The sequence below is a fragment of the Pelophylax lessonae genome, assembly GCF_965119305.1.
Source record: "Pelophylax lessonae genome assembly, chromosome: 7".
NCBI classification, from domain to species: Eukaryota; Metazoa; Chordata; class Amphibia; order Anura; family Ranidae; genus Pelophylax; species Pelophylax lessonae.
The window spans coordinates 31,438,854-31,463,865 of record NC_138774.1 but is presented as its reverse complement, the minus strand read 5'-3'; the positions used below and the strand labels follow the sequence as shown (position 1 = coordinate 31,463,865).

General features: G+C 44.8%; 1 protein-coding gene across 1 annotated transcript in view; it reads right to left on the bottom strand.

Moving 5' to 3' along the window:
* The window catches only part of LOC309560271 (peptidoglycan-recognition protein SC2-like), a 30,922-nt gene that overhangs the window by 4,464 nt on the left and 1,446 nt on the right, over nt 1-25,012 (bottom strand). Inside the window, exons 2-3 of the mRNA XM_082263856.1 lie at nt 16,679-16,883; nt 4,136-4,254 (exon numbers count right to left, since the gene is read on the bottom strand). Coding sequence (XP_082119982.1) covers nt 4,136-4,254; nt 16,679-16,883 — 324 coding nt within the window. The remainder of the gene's footprint in view (nt 1-4,135; nt 4,255-16,678; nt 16,884-25,012) is intronic.

Genomic DNA, 25,012 nt, shown 5'->3' with positions numbered 1-25,012 from the left:
ATATGCGAAACAGTTCCATAGAAAGCCAGCCAGCTTGAGTCACATGTCATGCAAATCAGATGCGGTTCAAAATGCAATATATATATAATATAATAATAATAATTTAATAATAAAATAAACAGAACCACATAAAATTTATTTAGTATTAAGCCTCGTACACACGATCAGATTATCGGACAAATTTTCTTGTTTTTGTTGCATGCTAGTCTCATATGGAAAGTGAAGAGGTTACTTTCATACGAAAATTCTCGTATGACAGAATTCAACTTTAGAAGTGATGTCATGTGTTGAATTGTTTTGTATGTATTTGGTTTACGAGCATGCATAGTCTTGCTCTTATGATTTTATTCGGACCAAAACTATACTACTTAAATGAGGAAAAAAAACCTCAACCACCCATAGATCATGGAGGAAGAGAAAATTAGGGTGGGGATTTTTAACCACTTAAAGCGGAGTTCCGGGCACAGATGTCATTTTTTAATAAAAATACCCCCGGGACAGTCAGGGCTAGTACATTCCACAATGGCTAGCCTTTGATCTGTCCTGGTTCGCACTTACCTTTTAGAAGAAATACTTACTTAGAAAATTTCTTCCACAGCGTTTCCATCTCTCTTGTGGGAAGCTGAAGCCGGCGCGGTCCTCTTCTGTGTCTTCTTCCGCGTCTTCTTGTCCCAGAATGCGCCGCACCGGCCCCTCTCGTCACTTCCGGCGCGGCGCCGCATTCCTCCACAGCTTCTGGGCATGCCGCGTCGCCTGGAAATGACGAGCGGGGCCGGTGCCGTCGCATTGATTCCTGGGAGCTGTGACGTTCAGCTCCCAGGAATCATAGCGAGGCAGGAAGTAACGGGGTGAGCCGCGGCTCCGAGGGAGGAAGTACTCTGAGGTGAGTATCTTCGATCTTCAATTGCAAGGTAAGTAAAAAAAAAAAAAAAAAATAACTATCCAATTCCTTTTCAGGTGAGGCATTCCTAGCGGAGGGGCACAAAAAAAAATATTGTTTTTGTGCCCGGAACTCCGCTTTAAGCCCCGGAAGATTTTACCCCCTTCCTGACCAGGGCCTAATTTGCGATTCGGCACTGCGTGACTTTAACGGACAATTGCGCGGTCGTGCGATGCTGTACCTAAACAAATTTGACGTCCTTTTTTTCCCACAAACAGAGCTTTCTTTTGGTGGTATTTGATCACCTGTCCGATTTTTTGATCATGCGCTATAAACAAAAAAAGAGCGTCAATTTTGCAAAAATAGCAATATTTTTCACATTTTTTTATATGAAATTCCCCAAAAAAATGAAAAAATCTAAATTTTTTAACATTTTCGGCCAATTTGTTTTATGCTACATATGTTTGGTAAAAAAAAAAATCGCAAAAAGCGTATTTTGATTGGTTTGCGCAAAAGTTATTGCTTTACTAACAAAGGGAAAGATTTTTGTCATTTTTGTTGTTTTATTTAACACGTAATGGCGGCGATCTGCGATTTTTTTTGCGGTACTGCGACATTGTGGTGGACAGATCGGACCCTTGACTGACATTTTTGACACTTTTGGGGTTACCAGTGACATTTCTACAGTAATCAGTGCTATACATATGCACTGTTACTGTAAAATTACACTGGCAGTGAAGGGGTTAACTTTTTTTGAGAGGGAGGGGTTATGTGTGTCCCTAGGGGCATGCTTCTAACTGTGATTGGCTGTGGCTTGAGGTGTAGGAACAGTGATCAACGGTCCTACATAGTAGAACCGTATGATCACTGTTTCTACACAGGGGAGAATGACAGGCGGCTTGTTTACATCAGCCGCCTGCCTTTCTCCCTCTGCACCGACGATTGCCGAGTGACCGGCGGACATCGGGTCCGCTGGTCACACGCGCGGGGGGGTCCGTGCTCCGGGGGCGCGCGCTTGCTCCCTAGACCCTCACAGGCTAGCGACGTAGATCTACGTCACTCTGCCTGTGAGGGGCTGACTGCCGACGTAAATAGTCCTGCGGCAGTCGGCAAGTGGTTAAGGTGCCAATGAACCAATAAAGATTTTTAAAAAGTATATAAAGTTTTATTGTTATATTTAAAATAACAGATATGAAAGACATATAATATTAAAATCAGTTTATAGGCTGCATGTATACTCAATTCAAAGACGAAATGTATATATATTGGTATCATGGAGTAGCAATCCCAACATGTTTCACCATGACGGTTTCTTCAGGGGACAATTTATGAGCTACTTCCATGATGAGACCAAAAGGAATTCATTTTCAATATAGTACCGTACATTAAGTTGGTTATAAAGCGGATTACCAGGTCAACTAGTTCATGCCTGAATGTCCCTCAACAACACCTCGGCAAGGGCGCCGCCGTACACTTACATCCCTGCTGCAGCTCCTTATGTTGTAATTACCAATATGGTGTACTGAGTTGTGCTTAAAGCGGAGTTCCACCCATTTTTAATAGGTTGGATTACATAGATGTATGTAATCCCCTTTAAAAACGACTTTTACCAATGGAAACTTTTTTTTTTTTTTTTTGCTAGTAAATACCCTAATTTCTGCTTTATTCCTCCTCTCCTCACTTCCTGGTCCGATCGGCGATGATGTCATTCGGCGATTCGCAGTGTGTGCTGGGATGTATTCCATGCCAGAAATCTTGCAGTATCACCCAGGAGCTGAGCTGTACTGTGTGTATTGAGGCCGTGACCTGCCCCGCCTCCGCCCTGCCTCCTCTCAGTAAGTTGTACTGTATGCATTGTATTCAGGCCGTTCTCTGCCCCACCTCCTCTCAGTGAGCGAGGACTGAAAGCATTATATGCTCACTGAGAGGAGGCAGGGCGGAGGCGGGGCAGAGCACGTCCTGAATACAATGCATACAGTACAACTCACTGAGAGGAGGCGGGGCAGGTCACGGCCTGAATACACACAGTACAGCTCAGCTCCTGGGTGATACTGCGAGATTTCTGGAATGGAATACATCCCAGCACACACTGCGAATCGCCGAATGACGTCATCGTCGATCGGACCCGGAAGTGAGGAGAGGAGGAATAAAGCAGAAATTAAGGTAAAAAAAGTTTCCATTGGTAAAAATCGTTTTAAAGGGGATTACATAGATCTTAAAGCGGTAGTATCCCGCTTTTTGACACTTTTACCTACAGGTAAGCCTATAATAAGGCTTACCTGTAGGTATAATTAATATCTCCTAAACCGGCACGGATATTTGCAGTGCATGCAGCCGCTCACGCGAGCGGCGCATGCGCTCTGAAGGTCCGGGGGGACCTTCAGTTTTCCTAGCCGGCAGCTTGCCGGAAAATCACTCCCGCGCGCATGCGCGGGAGTGACGTCATCGCGGCTCCGGCCAATCACAGAGCCGGAGCCGCCGAACCCGGAAGAGACGCTTCCGGATCATGGCGGCGCCCGCAGCGATGTCCGGGGGTCCGCGTCGGGGCTTCGTTCTAAGGTAAGTAATGCATAATGAGCTAGTATGCGATGCATACTAGCTCATTATGGCTTTGTCTTGCAGGGTTTTTTTTTTTTTTTTCATTTTCGGGTTTACAACCGCTTTAAGTTACGAAAATGGGTGGAACTCCACTTTAACACCTGGGGAATAGATCCCTTTGTACGGGCCTTTAGACTAACCACAGCAATAAAAGTGCTAAAAAAACTTAAAGCAACAGTGTAAAAAAATAAAATTAAATAAGGAAACAATTAAATAAAAGTGTATTTGTTCCCAAAAAATTGCATTTGAAAACCGCTGCGCAAATTATGTGAAAAATATCTGACATAAAAAAATTGCTACACCCACCAGTTTATTCTCTAGGGACACTGCTTTAAAAAATATATCATGTTTGGGGGTTCTAACTAATTTTCTAGAAACAAAATACAGAATTTTACATGTAAGCAAGTGTCAAAAAAAGGTCTGGAGTTGAAGTGGTTATTATATTTGTATAGGTATTGGTAATTGGTATCAGTGAGTACTTGAGAAAAAGTATTGGTACTCATCTTAAGAAACTGGTATCGGTGCATCCCTAATTATTACACATTCACATTTCATTTATTCACTTTGAGTTTATATATAGCAGTGCTCAAGTTCATCCTAATACATTTTTATAGTCCCTTATTTGGTTCTTTAATGATGTTCTGCACCATCACTTACTTGTAAAAGTTCCTATAAAGCAGATACCAATGTTGGCACTGTTATAAGATTTAGCATGAGCTCCGACAGTTGCCCATCCCCGACCTTCATACACGGTTCCGTCCTCTCCAACAAGGAAGCTGTGTAGAAAATAGTAAATGGTGACCGGTTATCAATACCATACTCTACAAGCATAATACAGCTTTCAACACCCCTTTGGGCATTCTTTAACCATTTCTGGACCGGAAGGATTTGCTCCCGTAACCACCTCAATACTGGGCACTTAAACCCCCTTCCTTCCCAGACCAATTTTCAGCTTTTAGCGCTGTTGCAATTTGAATGACAATTTGCGCGGTCATGCAACACTGTACCTAAACCAAATTTGTGTAATTTTTTCCCCACAAATAGAGCTTTCTTTTGGTGGTATTTGATCACCGTCAGGTTTTTTCTTTTTTGGTGCACAAATAAAAAAAGACTGAAAAGTTTGAAAAAAAAAAAAAAGTTTTTTTGTTTAGGTTATAAAATTTTGTAAATAGATATGTTTTTTCCTGCACTGATGAGCACTGATGATGCCGCAATGACAGGCACTGATGAGGAGACACTGATGGGGTGGCACTGATATGCAGCACTGATAGGTAGCACTGATATTCAGCACTGATGGGCACTGATATGTGGCACTGATAGATAGCACTGATATGCAGCATTGGTGGGCACTGATAGGCAGCGCTGATGGGCACTGATAGGCAGCACTGATGGGCACTGATTGGCGGCACTGATGGGCACTGATAGGTGGCACTGTTGGGCGGCAATGATCGGCACTGATGGGTGGCACTGATTGGCACTGATGGGGGCACTGATGGGCACTGATAGGCAGCACTGATGGGCAATAATGGGCACTGGTGGGCGGCACTGATAGATGGCAATAACGGCACTGGTGGGCAGCACTGATAAATGGCATTGGTGGGCAACACTGATAGGGAGGGCACTGGCAGGCTCTCTGGGCCCTGCTTGCCATCCCTGGTGGCCATAGTGGGCATCCCTGGTGGTCATGGGTGGGCATCCCTGGTGGCTTAGTGGCACCCCCCCCCCCCCCCCCAGGGCTGCACTGGTAATCAATGTTCTGATTACCAGCACAGACCCCCCCTGTGATCAGTGAGTAATCAGAAATACTCACTGATCCCCCCAGCTGCAGCACCGATCCTTTCCTCTACTCCTCACTGACAGGATCTGTCAGGAGGAGAAGAGATTGAAGCCGTTACAACGGCTCTATTTACATTACATGATGGCTGTGATTGGACACAGCCGTCATGTGATCAGGAGGGCCAATCACAGGGCCCTCCTGCCGAATGATGTTGCGCTGTGTCCGAGGGACACAGGCACATCGAGATCGCGCCGCTGCGCGTGCCCGCGGCGGTGCAATCTCTCTCCTTCTGAAGGACGTTCCGGAACGTCCATTCAGAAGGACGAGACTCCCGCCCGGCCGTATATGTACTATGGCCGGGTGGGAGGTGGTTAATGACCAGGCCATTTTTTTGCGATTCGGCACTGCGTTACTTTAATGGACAATTGCGTGGTGGGGCAAAGCGGTACCTAAATAAAATTGATGTCCTTTTTTTCCCCACAAATTTTGTTGGTTTTTGATCACCTGTGCTATTTTTATTTTTTGCGCTATAAACAAAAAAAGAGCGACAATTCTAAAAAAAAAAACTATATTTTTCACAGTTTACTATATACATTTCCAATAAAAAAAAAATCTAATTTTTTCATCATTTTAGGCCAATTTGTTTTCTGCTACATATTTTTGGTAAAAAAAATCCCAATAAGCGTATATTTGATTGGTTTGCGCAAAAGTTATTGCGTCTACAAAATAGGGGAGAGATTTATGTCATTTTTATTTTTACTAGTAACGGCGGCGATCAGCAATTTTTAGTGGGACTGCGACATTGCGGCGGACAGATCAGACCCCTAACTGACATTTTTGATACTTTTGGGGGGACCAGTGACATTTCTACAGTAATCAGTGCTAAAAATATGCACTGTTACTGTAATAATGACATTGGCAGGGATGGGATTAACCATGGGGCGATCAAAGGGTTAAGCGTGAGCCTAGGAGAGTGTTTTCTAACTGTATAGGGGAGGGAATCAACACGGAGGCCTGTTATCCTAAATAGGATCATCAAAGGTGCTGTGTTCATTCCAGAGAGAACAAGTCTGCTGGGTTTACAACAGCAGACCGTCCTTCTCTCTCAGCGGGGAGCGATCGCGGGTTCCCGTCCGCCATCGCGGGCGCCGGCCCCCATGGATTGGCTTTCCTGCTGTCTAATAGGGCGTGTGTGCGCGCCCCCAGAAGTGTTTCCGCGAACCGACGTACCTATACGTCGGTTCGTGCAGCCGAGCCAGCCTGCCGCAGTATCTCTGTGGCGGGCAGTCGGTAAGTGGTTAACCACTTGCCGTCTGCTCACGTTGAGCCTACTGCGGCAGAGTGGTTCATTATCGCCTGGCGACGTAGACCTACGTCGCCAGACACTCCCCTTTCTCTGCGGCGCGCTCCCGCTGTATTCAGTCACAGCGGTAGTCGGGCCAGGGGAGGAGCGGCGGCGATCGCCGCTGCTCTTCCCCGATCGTCGGGGAATCGAGTGTGGAGATCCGCCCGCTTGTGTAAACACAAGCGGGCGGATCTCCTAAGTGACAGGCAGGGTCCAGCATAGCTGAACCTGCGATCTGTCCTTGTGTCACTCAGTCCCCTCCCCCCCCACACGTCAGTAAGCACCAGGCATACATTAACCCCTCCCTCTCCAATAAAATTAACCCCTTCCCTGCCAGTGTCATTTTTACAGTAACAATGCATATTTATAGCACTGATTACTGCAGTAATGTCACTGGTACCCCCAAAAGTGTCAAAAATGTCAGTCAAGGGTCCGATCTGTCCGCCGCAATGTCGCAGTCCCGCAAAAAAAAAACGCAGATCGTCGCCATTACGCGTTAAAAAAAAAACCACCATTAATGACAGAAATCTTTCCCTTTGTTAGTAAACGCAATAACTTTTGCGCAAACCAATCAAAATACACTTATTGTGATTTTTTTTTTACCAAACATGGGTAGCATAAAACAAATTGGCCAAAAATTTTAAAAAAATTTGATTTTTACATTTTTTTTGGGGGGGAGGGAATTCCATATAAAAAAAATGTTAAAAATATTGTTATTTTTTCAAAATAAACGCTATTTTTTTGTTTATAGCGCAAAAAGTATAAATCGCACAGGTGATCAAATACCACCAAAAGAAAGCTCTGTTTGTGGGAAAAAAAGGACGTAAATTTTGTTTGGGTACGGTGTCGCACGACCGCTCAATTGTCAGTTAACCACTTAAGCCCCGGAGGATTTGGCTGCTAAAGGACCAGGGGTTTTTTTGCGATTTTTTACTGCGTGACTTTAACGGACAATTGCGCGGTCGTGCGACGCTGTACCTAAACAAATTTGACGTCCTTTTTTTCCCACAAACAGAGCTTTCTTTTGGTGGTATTTGATCACCTGTGCGATTTTTTGATCACGCGCTATAAACAAAAAAAGAGCGTAAATTTTGCAAAAATAACAATATTTTTCACATTTTTTTATATGAAATTCCCCAAAAAAAAAAGTAAAAATCAAAATTTTTTAACATTTTTCGGCCAATTTGTTTTATGCTACCTATGTTTGGTAAAAAAAAATCGCAAAAAGCGTATTTTGATTGGTTTGCGCAAAAGTTATCGCGTTTACTAACAAAGAGAAAGATTTTTGTCATTTTTGGTGTTTTTTTTTTTAACGCGTAATGGCGGCGATCTGCGATTTTTTTTCGGTACTGCGACATTGCGGCGGACAGATCGGACCCTTGACTGACATTTTTGACACTTTTGGGGTTACCAGTGACATTACTGCAGTAATCAGTGCTATACATATGCACTGTTACTGTAAAAATGACACTGGCAGGGAAGGGGTTAACTTTATTGGACAGGGAGGGGTTAAGTGTGTCCTAGGGGCGTGCTTTCTACTGTGTAGGGACATTCCTATTGGTGTAAAAGCAAAGATCAACCGTTCTACATAGTAGAACGGACAGATCTTCACTTTTACACAGGGAGAACTGACAGGCAGCTTGTTTACACAAGCTGCTCTGTCTTTCTCCCTTCACAGGAGCGATCGCAGTGTGACTGGCGGACATCGAGTCCGCCGGTCACACGCACTGACTTGCCTGTGAACGAGCCGCGGTGGGCGCGCGCCCGCCCGCGATAGGCTCGCAAGTCAGTGACAGGCGAGTGACGTACCGATACGTCACTCTGCCTGGCCGGGGCTGACCGCCGCAGTATATAGTCGTGCGGCGGTCGGCAACCGGTTAAAGTCGCACAGTGCCGAATCGCAAAAAGTGGCCCAGACGTAAGACAGCAAAATCCTCCGGTGGTAAAGTGGTTAAACACTGTAAAAAAACTTTTGCAGACTTTTTTCTATGAAAATTTTTAAACACAAAAACAAAAGGTTAATACAACTCTACTAGTTCTTAGATACATAGTTAGTCTGGTTGAAAAAAGACACAAGTCCATCTAGTTCAACCAATAACAGATACAGTGGATTCATTTGCTTTTTTTTTGCAGGCTTTCTCTGCAAGTACTCACAAATGCCTGTTGATCCTTCCTGCCAGAAATGCAGTGTCTTAACTTCCTGTTCAGTGAACTGAAATCTAAAAGTATTGGCTTTTCCAGCTATATTCTGTGAATAAAGAAAAAACAACTCCCTTCCATGTGTTGCACTACCTGCCGTAAGCGTTGCTGGTATTAACTAGTTCTTCCCTAACAGAAGCCCCGAGCACCAGTCCATACACTCCAGCTCCAATTAATCAGTCTAGAGCAGTGGTCTCCAAATTGCCACATGGGGGCTGAATGTGGCCCTTTGTTTGCCTTTACCTGGCCCTTGGGACACTATTCCTCCCACTTCCTCCAAGTGACACCAACAATGGGACATACTGTGCCTTGCGAAAGTAATCGTCCCCTTGAACTTTGCGACCTTTTGCCACATTTCAGGCTTCAAACATAAAGATATAAAACTGTAATTTTTTTTGTGAAGAATCAACAACAAGTGGGACACAATCATGAAGTGGAACGAAATTTATTGGATATTTCAAACTTTGTTAACAAATAAAAAAACTGAAAAATTGGGCGTGCAAAATTATTCAGCCCCTTTACTTTCAGTGCAGCAAACTCTCTCCAGAAGTTCAGTGAGGATCTCTGAATGATCCAATGTTGACCTAAATGACTAATAATGATAAATAGAATCCACCTGTGTGTAATCAAGTCTCCGTATAAATGCACCTGCACTGTGATAGTCTCAGAGGTCCGTTTAATGCGCAGAGAGCATCATGAAGAACAAGGAACACACCAGGCAGGTCCAAGATACTGTTGTGGAGAAGTTTAAAGCCGGATTTGGATACAAAAAGATTTCCCAAGCTTTAACCACTTAAGCCCCGGAGGATTTGGCTGCTAAACGATCAGGGGGTATTTTGCGATTCGGCACTGCGTGACTTTAACGGACAATTGCGCGGTCGTACGACGCTGTACCTAAACAAATTTGACGTCCTTTTTTCCCCACAAACAGAGCTTTCTTTTGGTGGTATTTGATCACCTGTGCGCTTTTTACTTTTTGCGCTATAAACAAAAAAAGAGCGTAAATTTTGAAAAAATAACAATATTTTTCACATTTTTTTATATGAAATTCCCCAAAAAAAAATGTAAAAATCAAAATTTTTTAACATTTTCGGCCAATTTGTTTTATGCTACATATGTTTGGTAAAAAAAAATCGCAAAAAGCGTATTTTTATTGGTTTGCGCAAAAGTTATCGCGTTTACTAACAAAGGGAAAGATTTTTGTCATTTTTGTTGTTTTTTTTTTTTAACGCGTAATGGCGGCGATCTGCGATTTTTTTTTGCGGTACTGCGACATTGGGGCGGACAGATCGGACCCTTGACTGACATTTTTGACACTTTTGGGGTTACCAGTGACATTTCTACAGTAATCAGTGCTATACATATGCACTGTTACTTTAAAAATACATTGGTAGTGAAGGGGTTAACTTTATTTGAGAGGGAGGGGCTGTGTGTGTCCCTAGGGGCGTGATTCTTATTGTGATTGGCTGTGACTTGAGGTGTAAGGACACTGATCAACGGTTCTACATAGTAGAACCGTGTGATCAGTGTATTTACACCGAGGAGAATGACAGGCAGCTTGTTTACACAAGCTGCCTGACTTTCTCCCTCTCCCCCGACGATTGCCGAGTGACCGGCTGACATCGGGTCCGCCGGTCACACGCGCGGGGGGGGTCCGTGACAGCGCGGGAGCAGGAGCGCGCCTCCGGCGGTGCGCGCTCGCTCCCCAGACCCTCCCAGGCTAGTGACGTTAATTAACGTCACTTTGCCTGTGAGGGGCTGGCCGCCGCAGTAAATTTACTTGCGGCGGTCGGCAAGCGGTTAAACATCCCAAGGAGCACTGTGCAAGCGATAATATTGAAATGGAAGGAGTATCAGACCACTGCAAATCTACGAAGACCTGGCCGTCCCTCTAAACTTTCAGCTCATACAAGGAGAAGACTGATCAGAGATGCAGCCAAGAGGCCCATGATCACTCTGGATGAACTGCAGAGATCTACAGTTGAGGTGGGAGACTCTGTCCATAGGACAACAATCAGTCGTATACTGCATAAATCTGGCCTTTATGGAAGAGTGGCAAGAAGAAAGCCATTTCTTAAAGATATCCATAAAAGGTGTTGTTTAAAGTTTGCCACAAGCCACCTGGGAGACACACCAAACATGTGGAAGAAGGTGCTCTGGTCAGATGAAACCAAAATCCAACTTTTTGGCAACAATGCAAAACGTTATGTTTGGCGTAAAAGCAACACAGCTCATCACCCTGAACACACCATCCCCACTGTCATACATTGTGGTGGCAGCATCATGGTTTGGGCCTGCTTTTCTTCAGCAGGGACAGGGAAGATGGTTAAAATTGATGGGAAGATGGATGGAGCCAAATACAGGACCATTCTGGAAGAAAACCTGATGGAGTCTGCAAAAGACCTGAGACTGGGACGGAGATTTGTCTTCCAACAAGACAATGATCCAAAACATAAAGCAAAATCTACATTGGAATGGTTCACAAATAAACATATCCAGGTGTTAGAATGGCCAAGTCAAAGTCCAGACCTGAATCCAAACGAGAATCTGTGGAAAGAACTGAAAACTGCTGTTCACAAATGCTCTCCATCCAACCTCACTGAGCTCGAGCTGTTTTGCAAGGAGGAATGGGCAAAAATTTCAGTCTCTCGATGTGCAAAATTGATAGAGACATACCCAAAGCGACTTACAGCTGTAATCACAGCAAAAGGTGGCGCTACAAAGTATTAACTTAAGGGGGGCTGAATTATTTTGCACGCCCAATTTTTCAGTTTTTTATTTATTAAAAAAGTTTGAAATATCCAATAAATTACGTTCCACTTCATGATTGTGTCCCACTTGTTGTTGATTCTTCACAAAAAATTACAGTTTTATATCTATGTTTGAAGCCTGAAATGTGGCAAAAGGTCGAAAAGTTCAAGGGGGCCGAATACTTTTGCAAGGCACTGTAATTCCAGCCACTGACACCAATGATGGGGCAGTATTCCTTTACCTGATGCCAACAAAGGGGCACTAGTTCTTCCCCTGGGGTTTTAGGGTATTGTTTATTCCCAGAGCATTTTTTACTCACACTGACCACAGTACGGCCACCCCCCCCCCCCCCCCCCAAGTCTGAAGGACAGTAAACTGGCCCTTTGTATAGGAGGTTTGGAGACCCCTGGTTTGGAGGATGTAGTTTTTGACATTTATTGCTTAAATAACTTTAACAGGAGAGGAGTTAAGACATGGGATTTTCCAAAACAGTTAGCACATAATAGTTAGACTGTCCAATGCCCACAAATATTCAAGGTGAAGCCTGTCCTCTAACAATTCATAGCTGGGGACCATGAGGCAGGTTTCTGAGCAACCTAAGGCAAGTCTCTTTGGCATCAATGCACAACTACTGGTACCCATTGCAATATTCAGGACACTACACAATCACAGGGATCAGGCTAGGGTCTTTACCCACAAGTCCCCAGGACTTCCTCCAGACACTGTCCATTGAGTGGGAAAATCCTTCTCCAGACCAGATTCCCTGTGGTGAGGTCCTGCAATCAGCTCCAAAGCAGATCCATCCAGGCCCTCTGCCCTAACTCCGCTTATTCCTCATGAACAGCTACATAGTCCAGGGGCTTCCTGAATGCAGCAGCCCCTCAGGCTCTGGGACCCTCCTGTCGGGAGAGAACCCAGCTCTCTAGCGTTTCAGACTATTAACCACCTTTCCAGCCCCCTACTGGACACTCGTCTCCAGGGATTGGCTGGAGCCTGATACATATTCAGGCTGGTTATTTAAATTTCCTGCCCTAACCTTTGAATGCTTCTTCGAGAGGCAAGGGAAAGCAATCAAACTCCTAGCCCGTGAAACCCTAAACAGGCCAGAACTACTGCACCCTTTATTACAGAAGGAGCCAAACCCTAAATATACCAAGCATCTTATGCTAGAAGTGTGCTACCTATGTAATGAGGATGAGGAGAGAGGAAAGTATTGTGTAGTCCTAACACATTTTCTGTCCCCGATTGACCATGTTCTTCCTCAATAGACACAATACATGTCATGTCTGTGACAGTGTTAATTTTGGCAGCAAATTTCAATTTAGTTTTAGTCTTAGTCTTAGGACCAAAATGGCATTTTAGTTTTAGTCCCATTTTAGTCTTCTGCAAGTGTTTTAGTTGTATTTAGTCGACTAAAACTCCAGTACATTTTAGTCGACTAAAACGTCCTACATTTTAGTCGACTAAAATTCATTTTAGTCATCTATAATCGAATGGGTGTAGTTCAATTGTAATTTGTAATGCATTATTTAAGCATTTCTCTGCAATTTCCAAACTCATTATATACTACTGCTGGTCCTGGAGTGAAAAATCTAATATGTTATTATTTATGGTATTAAGCTTTGAGCATGCACCAGTGTTAATTTTGGCAGCAAATTTCGATTTAGTTTTAGTTATAGTCTTTTGACTAAAATGCCATTTTAGTTTTAGTCCTATTTTAGTCTTAAAGCGGAGTTCCAGCCATTCACTCACCTGTCCAACGGTCCAGCGATGCGGCCGCCCGAAGCCTCGATCCTCTCCCTTTTGTGCCGGCATCACTGCTGTGGGCACCCGGCTGTGACAGTTGCGGCTTCACAGCCGGGTACCCACTGCGCATGCGCGAGTCGCGCTGCGCGTCTTGATTGGCCGGCAATCTTCTGGGACCTCTGACGTGTCCCAGAAGATTGCAGGGAGGGAGGGGGAGAGGAGAACTTCCGTTCAGGGCGCCGCGGCGCTCCGAGCGGAAGTGGGAGCGGGTACCTGTCAAAACTAGGTACCCGCTTCCCCCCAAAAAAAATGACATGCCAAATGTGGCATGTCAGGGGGTCAGGACTCCCTAAAGCGGAAGTTCCAATTTTGGGTGGAACTCCGCTTTAAGACTAAAATGCCATTTTAGTTTTAGTCGTATTTTAGTCATCTGAATTGTTTTAGTTTAGTTGTATTTTAGTCGACTAAAATTGTGTTAATTTAGTCGACGAAAACGTTTTAGTCGGTTTTAGTCGACGCAATTGACACTGGTCTGTGAATGTCAGTGTTTTACAATGCCTCATAGGATTAGGGTAGTTCCACAAAAGCTGGAGGTTTTGGAGATCCCTGGAATACACAATCACCCGCGGGACAAATAAAAAAGCAGCATTTTTGCTTGCACATGATTGGATGCTCTGGAGCAACTGTACCATATTTGCTGGTGTATAAGATGACCCCCCTAATTTTCAAGTTAAAACATAGGTTTTGGGCTATACTCGCCGTATAAGATTTTCAGTACGGTAGCGGAATATTAAATGTGAGGACTACTTTACATTGCCCAAAACAAACTATTATTCTCCAAGCAGGGTAAGTACACAAACGTCCCTAATAATCTCCAAGGTAAGTATACAGAGTGTAATCTCTCAAAGCGCTGGCTGGATGTGCGGGAAAACTGTACTGGTATTTACCGTAGCTTCGGCTACATACAGTATACCACGCTGAGCCAATCACAGTGAGCGATGTATTCTATTATTAAATAAAAAGCCAGCTCAGATTGGTGGAGTCAGAGAGGCGGGCTGATAAAGTTACTCTCTCTGACTCCGACAACCTGAGCTGGCTTTGTATTTAATAATGAATACATCGCTCACCGTGATTGGCTCAGCGCGCAGGGGCGTAACTACAGGGGTTGCAATTGCAGCCGGGCCCCATGCTCCAGGGGGCCTGTGCGGCACCCCTGTACACCTGGATAGGAGTGGCGGGGGCAGCATGTAGAGAAATCACTGTCCTCCTTTTTTCTCCTGTAGCTGCAGCAGGAAAATGGAGGAGATTGGTTCCTCTGTATGCTGCCCCCGCCACTCCTCCTATACAGTTCACTTGTGCTCTGCTGTCTCTGGGCCCCTGTGTCCCCCCCCCCCCCCAACTGTGCCCCCTCCCCTCTCCTGCCGGCTGCTGCAGGGGATGTGTCACAATAGAGAACCAGGAAGGGGTCGGTAAATATCTAATTTACCAGCTCCTTCCTTTTCTGAATGGACAGAGTCATAGTCAGTGACATTGTAATAAAATAAAATGATAAAAAATAATACAATTAAAATACCAAAAAATAAAAACTACTGACACCAGTGGGTGAACTTCCAGGATCACAAAGGTCACACTTGCGACCGGGCCCTGGCATTCCACCACCGTGGGGAGGCCCCAAGATGGCAGGAAGGGGGCCCACTGCAGAACTTGTGAAAGGGTCCCAATGCAGGACCATAATAAACGGCCCCGCAACGAGGGTAAAGGGCCCCAGAATCAGTGGGAAGAGCCCCAGGCTTGAAGGGAAGGGCCACCCAGCCAGGGGTACAGGGAGCCCTTCATGGTCTCTCTCACCGGGGCCCCGAAGGTTCTAGTTACGACTCTGTCAGCGTGGTATACTGTATGTAGCCGAAGCTACGGTACATATCGATACAGTATTCCCGCACATCCAGCCAGCGCTTTGAGAGATTAAACCCTGTGTACTTACCTTGGAGATTAATAGGGAGGTTTGTGTACTTACCCTGCTTGGAGATTAATAGGGATGTTCGTTTTGGGCCATGTAAAGTAGTCCTCACATTTTATACTCCGCGTATAAGACAACCCCCCCCCCCCCTGAGTTTGGGGGATGTTTTTAAGGTTAAAAAGTCGTCTTATACGCCGGCAAATACGGTACTTGCAAAGTGCACAGTCTATTTGCCTATAATAATTAAACCCCAAAGCCTATTACTGGCAGGATCACCAAGTAAAATAAAAATAAAAGAAAACTTATGCAACCATCACACCCAATGATGGGTAAGTTGCAATACATTACATGTTCTTAGTTTTAGGTGTCCTGTACCGTACAGATCTCCTTCAGTTTAACCACTTGCCGACCAGTCACTGGGACAGTACTGTGGCAAAGTGGCTCGATTCCGTCCAGCGACGTAGACCTACGTCGCTGGACTCCTCCCCTTGTGGGCGGCACTCGCGCGCCGCCAGAGGCTCGCTCTCGCTGTTTTCAGTCACAGCGGGAGTCGGGCCAGGGGAGGAGCAGCGGCGATCGCCGCTGCTCTTTCCCGATCGTCGGGGAATCGAGTTTGGAGATCCGCCCACTTGTGTAAACAGAGCGGGCGGATCTCCTAAATGACAGGCAGTGACAGATTGCAGGGTTCAGCATAGCTGAACATGCAATCTGTTCCTGTGTCACTCAGTCACCTCCCCCCACACACGTTAATAAGCACCAGGCATACATTAACCCCTCCCTCTCCAATAAAATTAACCCCTTCCCTGCCAGTGTCATTTTTACAGTAACAGTGCATATTTATAGCACTGATTACTGTAGTAATGTCACTGGTACCCCCAAAAGTGTCAAAAATGTCAGTCAAGGGTCCGATCTGTCCGCCGCAATGTCGCAGTCCCGCAAAAAAAATCGCAGATCGCCGCCATTACTCGTTAAGAAAAAAAACACCAAAAATGACAGAAATCTTTCCCTTAGTTAGTAAACGCAATAACTTTTGCGCAAACCAATCAAAATACGCTTATTGCAATTTTTTTTACCAAAAATATGAAGCAGAAAACAAATTGGCCAAAAATGATAAAAAAAATTTGATTTTTACATTTTTTTTGGGGGGAATAACAATGTGAAAAATATTGTTATTATTTCAAAATGTAGGCTCTTTTTTTGTTTATAGCGCAAAAAGTAAAAATCGCACAGGTGATCAAATACCACCAAAAGAAAGCTCTGTTTGTGGGAAAAAAAGGACGTAAATTTAGTTTGGGTACGGTGCCGCACGACCGCGCAATTGTCAGTTAAAGTCGCACAGTGCCGAATCGCAAAAAGTGGCCTGGACGTAAGACAGCAAAATCCTCCGGTGGTAAAGTGGTTAATTGACTCATAATTGGTTCTCACTTGTATCCGATGTCACACCATTTGTTGGAGTTCATATGAAGGTTCTGTATGCCCTTCACTTGGGCACTGCATGATTTTCGGTTGTTACAAAAAGCTCCGGCACTGTGGTGAATGATTACGCCCGGTACTGGAATACGTGGAAACTTTGTCTTGCACGTGGTCCTCCTAGCACCCCACTGGGAGCGGGATACAATAGGTGGACATCCTGCAAAGAATAGTCAAGAAAAGTTCATGTTGGCAATAAAAATATACAATCAAATACTGGTTCTAGTTCACAAAATGTTCCTGAAATGATTGTTAAAGTGTTTAAAAAATGTGGAACGCCAGAAAGATGAAGCTTCATGCACAAGGACACATTTTCCCGTGCAGCATAAATATGCCGCATATTTTTAGTCCTCGGAAATTCCGGAGCTTTGCACTGCCCTTAGCATAAAGTAGAGTAAGCACACATATAACTCTCTGAAATTTGCTCGGAAATTTGCGTCTGTGCGCATGTGCTATTCTACACTAAGCCCCCGTTCATTTTAGTGTGACTTGTCTTGCGATTTGAAAGGTCAAATCGCAGGACAAGTCACACCCTATTTATCAATGGAACTGTTCAAATCGGTGCGACGCCGACTTCATGGTGCTGCGCAGATCTGAAAAAGCAGCTCCTGCACTACTTTTGACAATTTCAGGTGCGGCTTGCATAGACATCTGTGCATGAAGCCACACAGATGTCAGCCAAGTCGCAACTGAAGTCGCACTCTGACATGCGGCTTTGAAATTGTGCAATTTCAAGTGAAGTTGCAAAATTTCAAAGCCACATTCGGTGTGAATGGGGGCTGATAGTTGCGAATTGCCACAGGGTCACTTGTAAACAAAGCCCACTCTGTAAAAAAAATGTATAACACCAGAAAGATAAACATAGGGCCCTCTGATTCCTCCTGTATTGGATTGTATTGTAACTGTACTGTCTGCCCTAATAATGTAAAGCGATGCGCAAACTGTTGACCCTATAAAAATCCTGTATAATAATAAAATAATAATAATATACATAACAGTATGCTCTTCTTTGAGGTTTAGTTTGCAATTGCAGTTGAGATACAAGAAGAGATACCCCCAATGGTTTGGGACTTTGTATGCCACTAATGCACTGAAACAATTTAGGCAAAAAAGTATAAAAATTTCAATTTTATTGCATAAGAAAAATCAAAAAACATTTACATTGACAATTTGTATATACCCAGCAAACCACTGGATATACAAAGGATTAAAATTTGCATGCAATAACAGACCAGTTTCTGTACAGAAGACTCCTAAGGAACATTGGTGGAGAGAACCGGACCCTACGGGTTTCGGGTGTAGCACCCTTCTTCAGGGGTCAACCAAAGTTCAATACACTAATTGTACCTATACAAATAAATTCCATTTAGTATAGTGCAGATAAAGACTTATTCAAAAGGAATACCGTTTATCTAAAAAATATCAACAATTTTAACATTGCATGCAAATTTTAATCCTTTGTATATCCAGCGGGTATATACAAATTGTCAATGTAAATGTTTTTCTTATGCAATAAAATTTATATTTTTATACTTTTTTGTCTAAATTGTTTCAGTGCATTAGTGGCATACAAAGTCCCAAACCATTGGGGGTATCTCTTTTTGTATCTAATCATCGGGGATGATGGCCACTTGCACTGGGTACTGAGCGACAGGATTCAATTATTTTAATTGCAGTCGAGGGGTGGTAAAATTCAAGTGAATAAACCAAGTGCTAAGCTCACGTTTCAGGGGTCCAAGAGTGCCCTCTTCTTTTTTGACTGACAACAATGTGAACAAACCAGAAGTGAACTGGACCTGTGGCATCACCTGGAAAGCCTTCTAAAATGGTGGATAATTAACAAAACAAAATGGTAGATTCTGACAATCCCTATGGTACTACAGAGACCAGGACAGTAAAGCTGCGTATTTTAGACCCCCCTTCTCTCCCTCTCTTTCTCTCCATTCTCCTGTAACTTATGAGAATACAGATAAGCGTGAAGCCAGGAATGTTAATTGCCATAGATAAATGTTACAGGGAACATCCGTATGAGAAGGATATGTATTTCTTGCCAGGCTAGTTAGGGAAATATGTATCTGTGAGGTAACTGTTGTTTTATATATGTGTGATGCACACGCTTTTTTAGTCACTTGGCAAACGGGCATGAGCCAGGGTAAGTCATTTTTGCTAGCGAATAAAAAGAGGTTTGTTTTCCTGAAACGGCGCTACCTTTTACATATATAGTAAAAACAACCAGTGTATCCAGACCTTATGATTAAAAGATGTGCAACTTAAAGTGCCAGTGCAAAGGTTAGTGTGCATATGTAATGTTCTGGTACCTTTGGTACCCTAATTCCACTTTTCCTAAGTGTATGCGCCCCACCATTCTCTTTTGGTAAGGTGCGCATACACCTTTAAGACCGATGCTGTCATCACTGAGCGCCGCTGGAGCGGCTATTTCAACCTCCGGCGGTCTCACTCACATGTTCGTTCAACGCCGCATAATCTGCCTTGAAGCTCTCATGCTTGCAAGCATACCTCGCTATCGGAACCACGCTGCTGATCCCTGTATCCCGTTACCGGATCATCCGCTCTTGCCGAACCTCTCCTCTACTACATTGCTACTAGTGATAAGTACCCCACAGGGGAAACCTCTATAACCTTCATACTAAAGCTTACACTATCTAGCTCTGCATACTAAGGACTATTACTACATCTGCACTAACTAAGATTGCTAGCCCTTGAGCCTAATACCATCTGCTCTTGCACTGGGTTGGTCTATCCTGTATGTTCACCTGCTACTCTATCATCTGCTACCATACATGATTGCTAAACCTATCTGCATCCCATCTGCTACTATCTTACTTTCAAGAACATTCCTTTCAAGTGTCTGTCATCTACCATCTCTACCCAACCTGTCTCTTCAGCCTATCATCACTATATTACTATACATATAAGTCACTCTAGGAACATCTTATTGAGTGTGTGTATTTACTTGCTGAATTGAGACTATCCACACATGATGAGTCTTGGGAGTTGGGATTGGTGTCTCAGCGTTTCTCTACATGACTACTGAAGTGGAATATTTCTGCAGCTGTAAATCCACATTATACATAAAACGCAGGAGCGTTACAGCATACGAGAAAAACGTGCAGATAAAAATTGTAAGGTATATGGCTGGACGTCCAATGACGAAACGCGTAGGACAGAACCATACGTCAACATCACTTCCGGTCTGCAGTTTGCTGTGTGTGGAACGCGGAAGCTCCCCGGCGCTGTAAACACGTTCTGAATCGATCAACTACAGCTTAACCGTGAGTCACTGCTGCTCCCTATTGTAATACCATATTACATACTACGCTATTAGGTGTTTTGCTTAATACTCAGATGGGATCCGCCGGTCTGTAAGGATACATTGGTGCCAGATCTGGGAAGTTTTATTTTGCCTTACCCTTTGCAGCCAGGATCATTACCTTTGCTGAGGGGTGAGTGCGACCTCTAGTGGAAGTTGGGACATAAGCAACCGAAGCTCACCATTATCACCTTTATTCTCACGTCTCATTTTTTTGATAAAGCACATTCATGGACACTTCTTTCACTAGTATTTTAATAGTATTTATTGTTTACACACATATTACCATATCTTGTCACATTAAATATATTCACCAGCACTTTGTGATTTTTTAATTATCCAGCCATATACCTTACATTTACTTTACCTTACTTACTTAATTTTTATCTGCACGTTTTTCTCATATGCACACTAACCTTTGCACTGGCACTTTAAGTTGCATATCTTTTAATCATACGATCTGGATACACTGGTTGTTTTTACTATACAGTATATGTAAAAGGTAGCGCCGTTTCCAACTACCTCCCCCCTCTATATGATACGTGACCCCTATTTTTAGGGGTTGGTTTGTGGCTGCAACCTATGTAATAAAAGTCTCTGGGAAATTATCCATAGCGCTGGTTCTCCCCCTGCACTTTGTTTTCCTGAAGTTCACGTCCGAATTCCATTTCTGGTTTCCAACAACTGTTTGCTGCTACAGACCTACAAAGGTATTTTTTCCAGTGTGAAGTCAAGCACAGGCCTTGTCTGCAGTTTGATTGGCAGCAACTGCCAACAGTCAAGCCCTGATTAAGGTGGCACTCTTGGATCCCCCAAAATGCGTGGCTACCTTTTGGATTGTACTCCTGACTTTTAATGAATTAAAGTAGTATCTGGAACTCTTAGCAGTGGTGTGGCTCTTCAATTTCAATTCTAGTGATATGACACTACAAGTTAAGGAGATTGTGGAGATCCTCTGGGGTGCAGAGGCCGCAAGCCTGAGAACCAGATCACTTACATCAACATCAATACCTTATAGTACCCTATCAAGATAACCCTACGGGTCCAGCGCTCTCTTTCCAGTTTCTTCAACAGGTTGTACTGTACAGTATATAGTGACCCTGGATGATGCCTAAACAAATATGGCTTCATTCTTTTTGACAGCAAAACAGATGAATTAGTTAATGATCAATTAATTGACTGCCTTTGTCATATAATTACGACCTTTATATTTCATTTATAGCTGTGCTTTTTGATTCACCTATTAGACCGTGTGCAACACCAATAGTAAGGAGTCCAAAATTATTTAAAGGCAGAAGGTTTTTTTTTATCTTAATGCATTCTATACATTAAGATAAAAAGTCTTCTGTGTGCAGCAGCTCCCCTAATACATACCTGAGCGCTTTCTCCATTCAACAATGTTGCACAAGAGATTTGGCTGCCGGGGACCCTCCCTTCTCATTGGCTGGGACCGCAACGAAGTGCCATAGTTGTCAATCAAAGTCAGTGAGCCAATGAGGAGAGAGAGGGGGCAGGGCCGGGCCGTGGCTCAGTGTCTGAATGGACACACAGAGCTGCGGCTCGGCACAGGGGGCCCCCATAGTAAGCTTCTTGCTGTGGGGGCACTCTACAGGAAGGAGGGACCAGGAGCAGTGAAGAGGGACCCGGAAAGAGGAGGCTTAAGCCCCGTACACACGTACCGATCGTCGGCCAAACGATCGGCCGTCTTTTGTCCGAGGGCTGTCTTGTCTGTTGAAAAGTGCAAAAGACTGCACACTAATTTTGACGGCCAACAACAGCCGACTGCAGAAGTGATGTCATGTGATGGTTAACTTTCCTTGTCTTTTTTCTTTTCTGAGCATGCCCAGTCTTGCAAATCTGCTGTCTGTCGGCCGAAATCTGTACTGACTGGCGAACAATCGGCCGTTCTGGTGTCGGCATACAAAAATTTTAATGCCTGCACGACAGATTCTGTTCGGCCGAATGTCGGCTGTCGGAATCATCATACTAACAAGCCGAAAATCGGCCGATCGTTCGGCGGCCGAACATTTTCGGCCGACAATCGGTACGTGTGTACGGGCCTTTAGGGCTGCTCTAGGCAAAATCAACTGCACAGAGTAGCTAAGAATAACATGTTTGTTATTTTTAACAAAAAAAACCAAAAAACTGAGACTTTACAATCACTTTAAGCTGCTCAAACAAGCTGCTGAGGCTTGTTTTTCCCTGCTTTATTCTACAGAGCCCCCAATGAAAAGGGGACTCATAGAGTGAACGGCTCGTGGCCTGCTGGGAGCTGGGCCGCACAGCAGGGGTTGGCAAAAGGCAGAGTGAGCCAACACATCTTGAACTGTCACCTTACAGCCACCAGAGGGCTCTCCTGACAGTTCCACTCAGTGCTAGATAAGGGAAGTCTGCGGCAGCTCCAGCAATCTTTCCACTGACCCCAGGAATCACTCCAGCAGCGGTTCACCATCCCATCCATCCTGCATTCCAGACCCTGGATTCTGCACATCCCGTAGGAATTCCACCTGCAGCTAGGCCTGGACTGGGACAAAAAATAGGCCCAGGTATTTTAGACTGAGCAGCCCATGACATGTTAACCGGTCCTTCCCCACTCTCCCTTCGAAAGGGGGGGGGGGGAGAGCATGGGATACCAGTGAACACAGGGAGGAAGTCAGACAACACTGGGGGAGGCGGAGAGCACGGGGGGGGGCAGAGAACCTGAGGGGGAGCAAGGAGAATGGGGAGGGGGAAGCAGAGAGCATGGGGAGCAGCAGAAAGCACTAGGAGGGTGAGAGCACAGGGGGGGAGGCAGAGAGAATGGGGGGGGGGGGTGGAGTGCACTGGGGGGAGGCGGAAAGCACTAACACGAGAGGGCTGAAGATCACAGGGAAATGTCAGAGAGCACTGGGAGATGTCGGAGAGCACTGGGGGAGGCAAAGAGCTCTGGGGGATGTCGGAGAACACTGGGGGATGTCGGAGAGCACTAGGGGGGGAGCACTAGGGAATGTCGGAGAGCACTGGGGAATGTTGGATAGCACTGGAGGACGTTGGTGAGCACTGTGGGGGGGGGGGGCAGCGAGCACTGGGGGAGGGGGGGGCGCGAGAGCACTGGGGAATGTCGGAGAGCACCTGGGGGGGTCGGAGAGCACTGGGGAATGTCGGAGAGCATAGGGAAGGAGGCAGATAGCACAGGAGGATATTGGGCAGCACAGGGGGAGCTGTAGGGGGGGCCAGAGGGCACTGGGCGATGTCAGAGAGCACAGGGGGGTTGGAGGGCACTGGGGGATATTGGAGAGCACAGGGGGGCTGGCGAGCACTGGGGGGGGGGGGCTGGAGAGCACAGGGGGGCTAGAGAGCACTGGGGGGGCTGGAGAGCACTGAGGGATATCGGAGAGCACAGAGGGGCTAGACAGCACTGGGGGAGTCTGAGAGCACTGGGGGGTGGGGGTCTGAGAAAAAAGACGCTGGGTAGGAGGAGCTGTAGGGGCAGGTGCATTTAGAAGAATCAAGCACTCCATTTCCTTCTGTAGCCTCTGCTTCTCCCCCTCTCCCTCCCGCAGGCTTTCAGAGGCTGCAGAAGGAAATGGAGAGCTTGATTCTTCTAAATGAAAATGCCCCTACTGCTCTTCCTATCCAGGCTCACAGGGGGGGGGCGCACTCTTGTTCTCTCTGATCCGGCTCAGTGGTGTCTCCGCTAGCTCCTTACCACTTCATGGCCATGCCCCCTGGCAGCGACGGCTGAACTGAGCTGGTGGCTGTGTAGCCGCAGAGAGGCCAAAGGTGTCTCCTCTAGCTCCTCCCCCTTAATGTTTGTGCCCCCAAATGCCGACGGTTGAAATGAACTGGCGGCCGGGCAGCCTAAGAGGTCGGGTGGGAGGCGTGGGCTGAAGGAGCAGCCTAGCTTCCTTGGGCCCCACAAAGACATGCCACCCCAGCCCAACGGGTAAGTGCCCGGTCTGCCTTATGGCCAGTCCTGGCCTGCCTGCAGCAGCTCACCATCCCATCCATCCCACACTCCAGACCTTGGATCCTGCACATCTTCTCTACAGTGACATGCCTTTGTTCACAGAGTGCTTGTGAGTGTATTTTTAACTGTAAAACTGTATTTTCACTATAAAACTAACTACTACCCAATACTGCTACCTGGTGCCCCTATTTTTCCCCTCTCTCTTTTGCAGGCACTGGGTTCCCAGCCTGGACTCCGGATGCATTGATATCACGCTTTTATGTGTTCATTTTATACTCTCAGCTAGACATGTGTGCTTTATTTCATTCCGAATCAAAATTCAGACACATTTCTCATTATTCAGCTGAAATTTGAATCAGATTCTAAGAGGAAATGGAATTCGCAAAACAAGAATAGAATAAAATAGAATAGAAAATAAAGAAATAGAATAGAATAGAAAAGAAGAGAATAAAACATGATAGAATAGAAAATAAAATAATAGAATAAAATATAATAGAAATAAAGGGAATAGAATAGAAAAGAATAGTAGACAAAAAACAATAGAATAAAATCGAAAGATTATAACCGTCTTCCGAAAATTCGAATTTCAAATAGAATACATTCACATTCGAATGCTGATTCAAATTCTGAAAATTTGAATTGAATTTAAAAATGAATAAACAATTTCTGAAAATGAATTAAATTAATTTAACTAAACAAAATAATTTAAATAACAAATCAAATTGAAGCACATTTTTTTGTTTTGCACATGTCTACTCTCAGCTGCTGTACTTGGACTAACTAAATTGCAACTTTTAAAGATACAGATAATATTTCATATATGAAAGCAAAGAAACAAAAAAGGGCGCACCGACCTAGCGCATTATCCTCAATAGAAGGCTTTATTAAAGTAACATTAAAAAATGGCTACTCACAGACGTAGATAAAATAAATCATATCAAGCTCAATTGCTCAAACGTCCGGGTGTAGTCCATACAATCGTTCATAACTGATGAGTTGACGGCTGTCA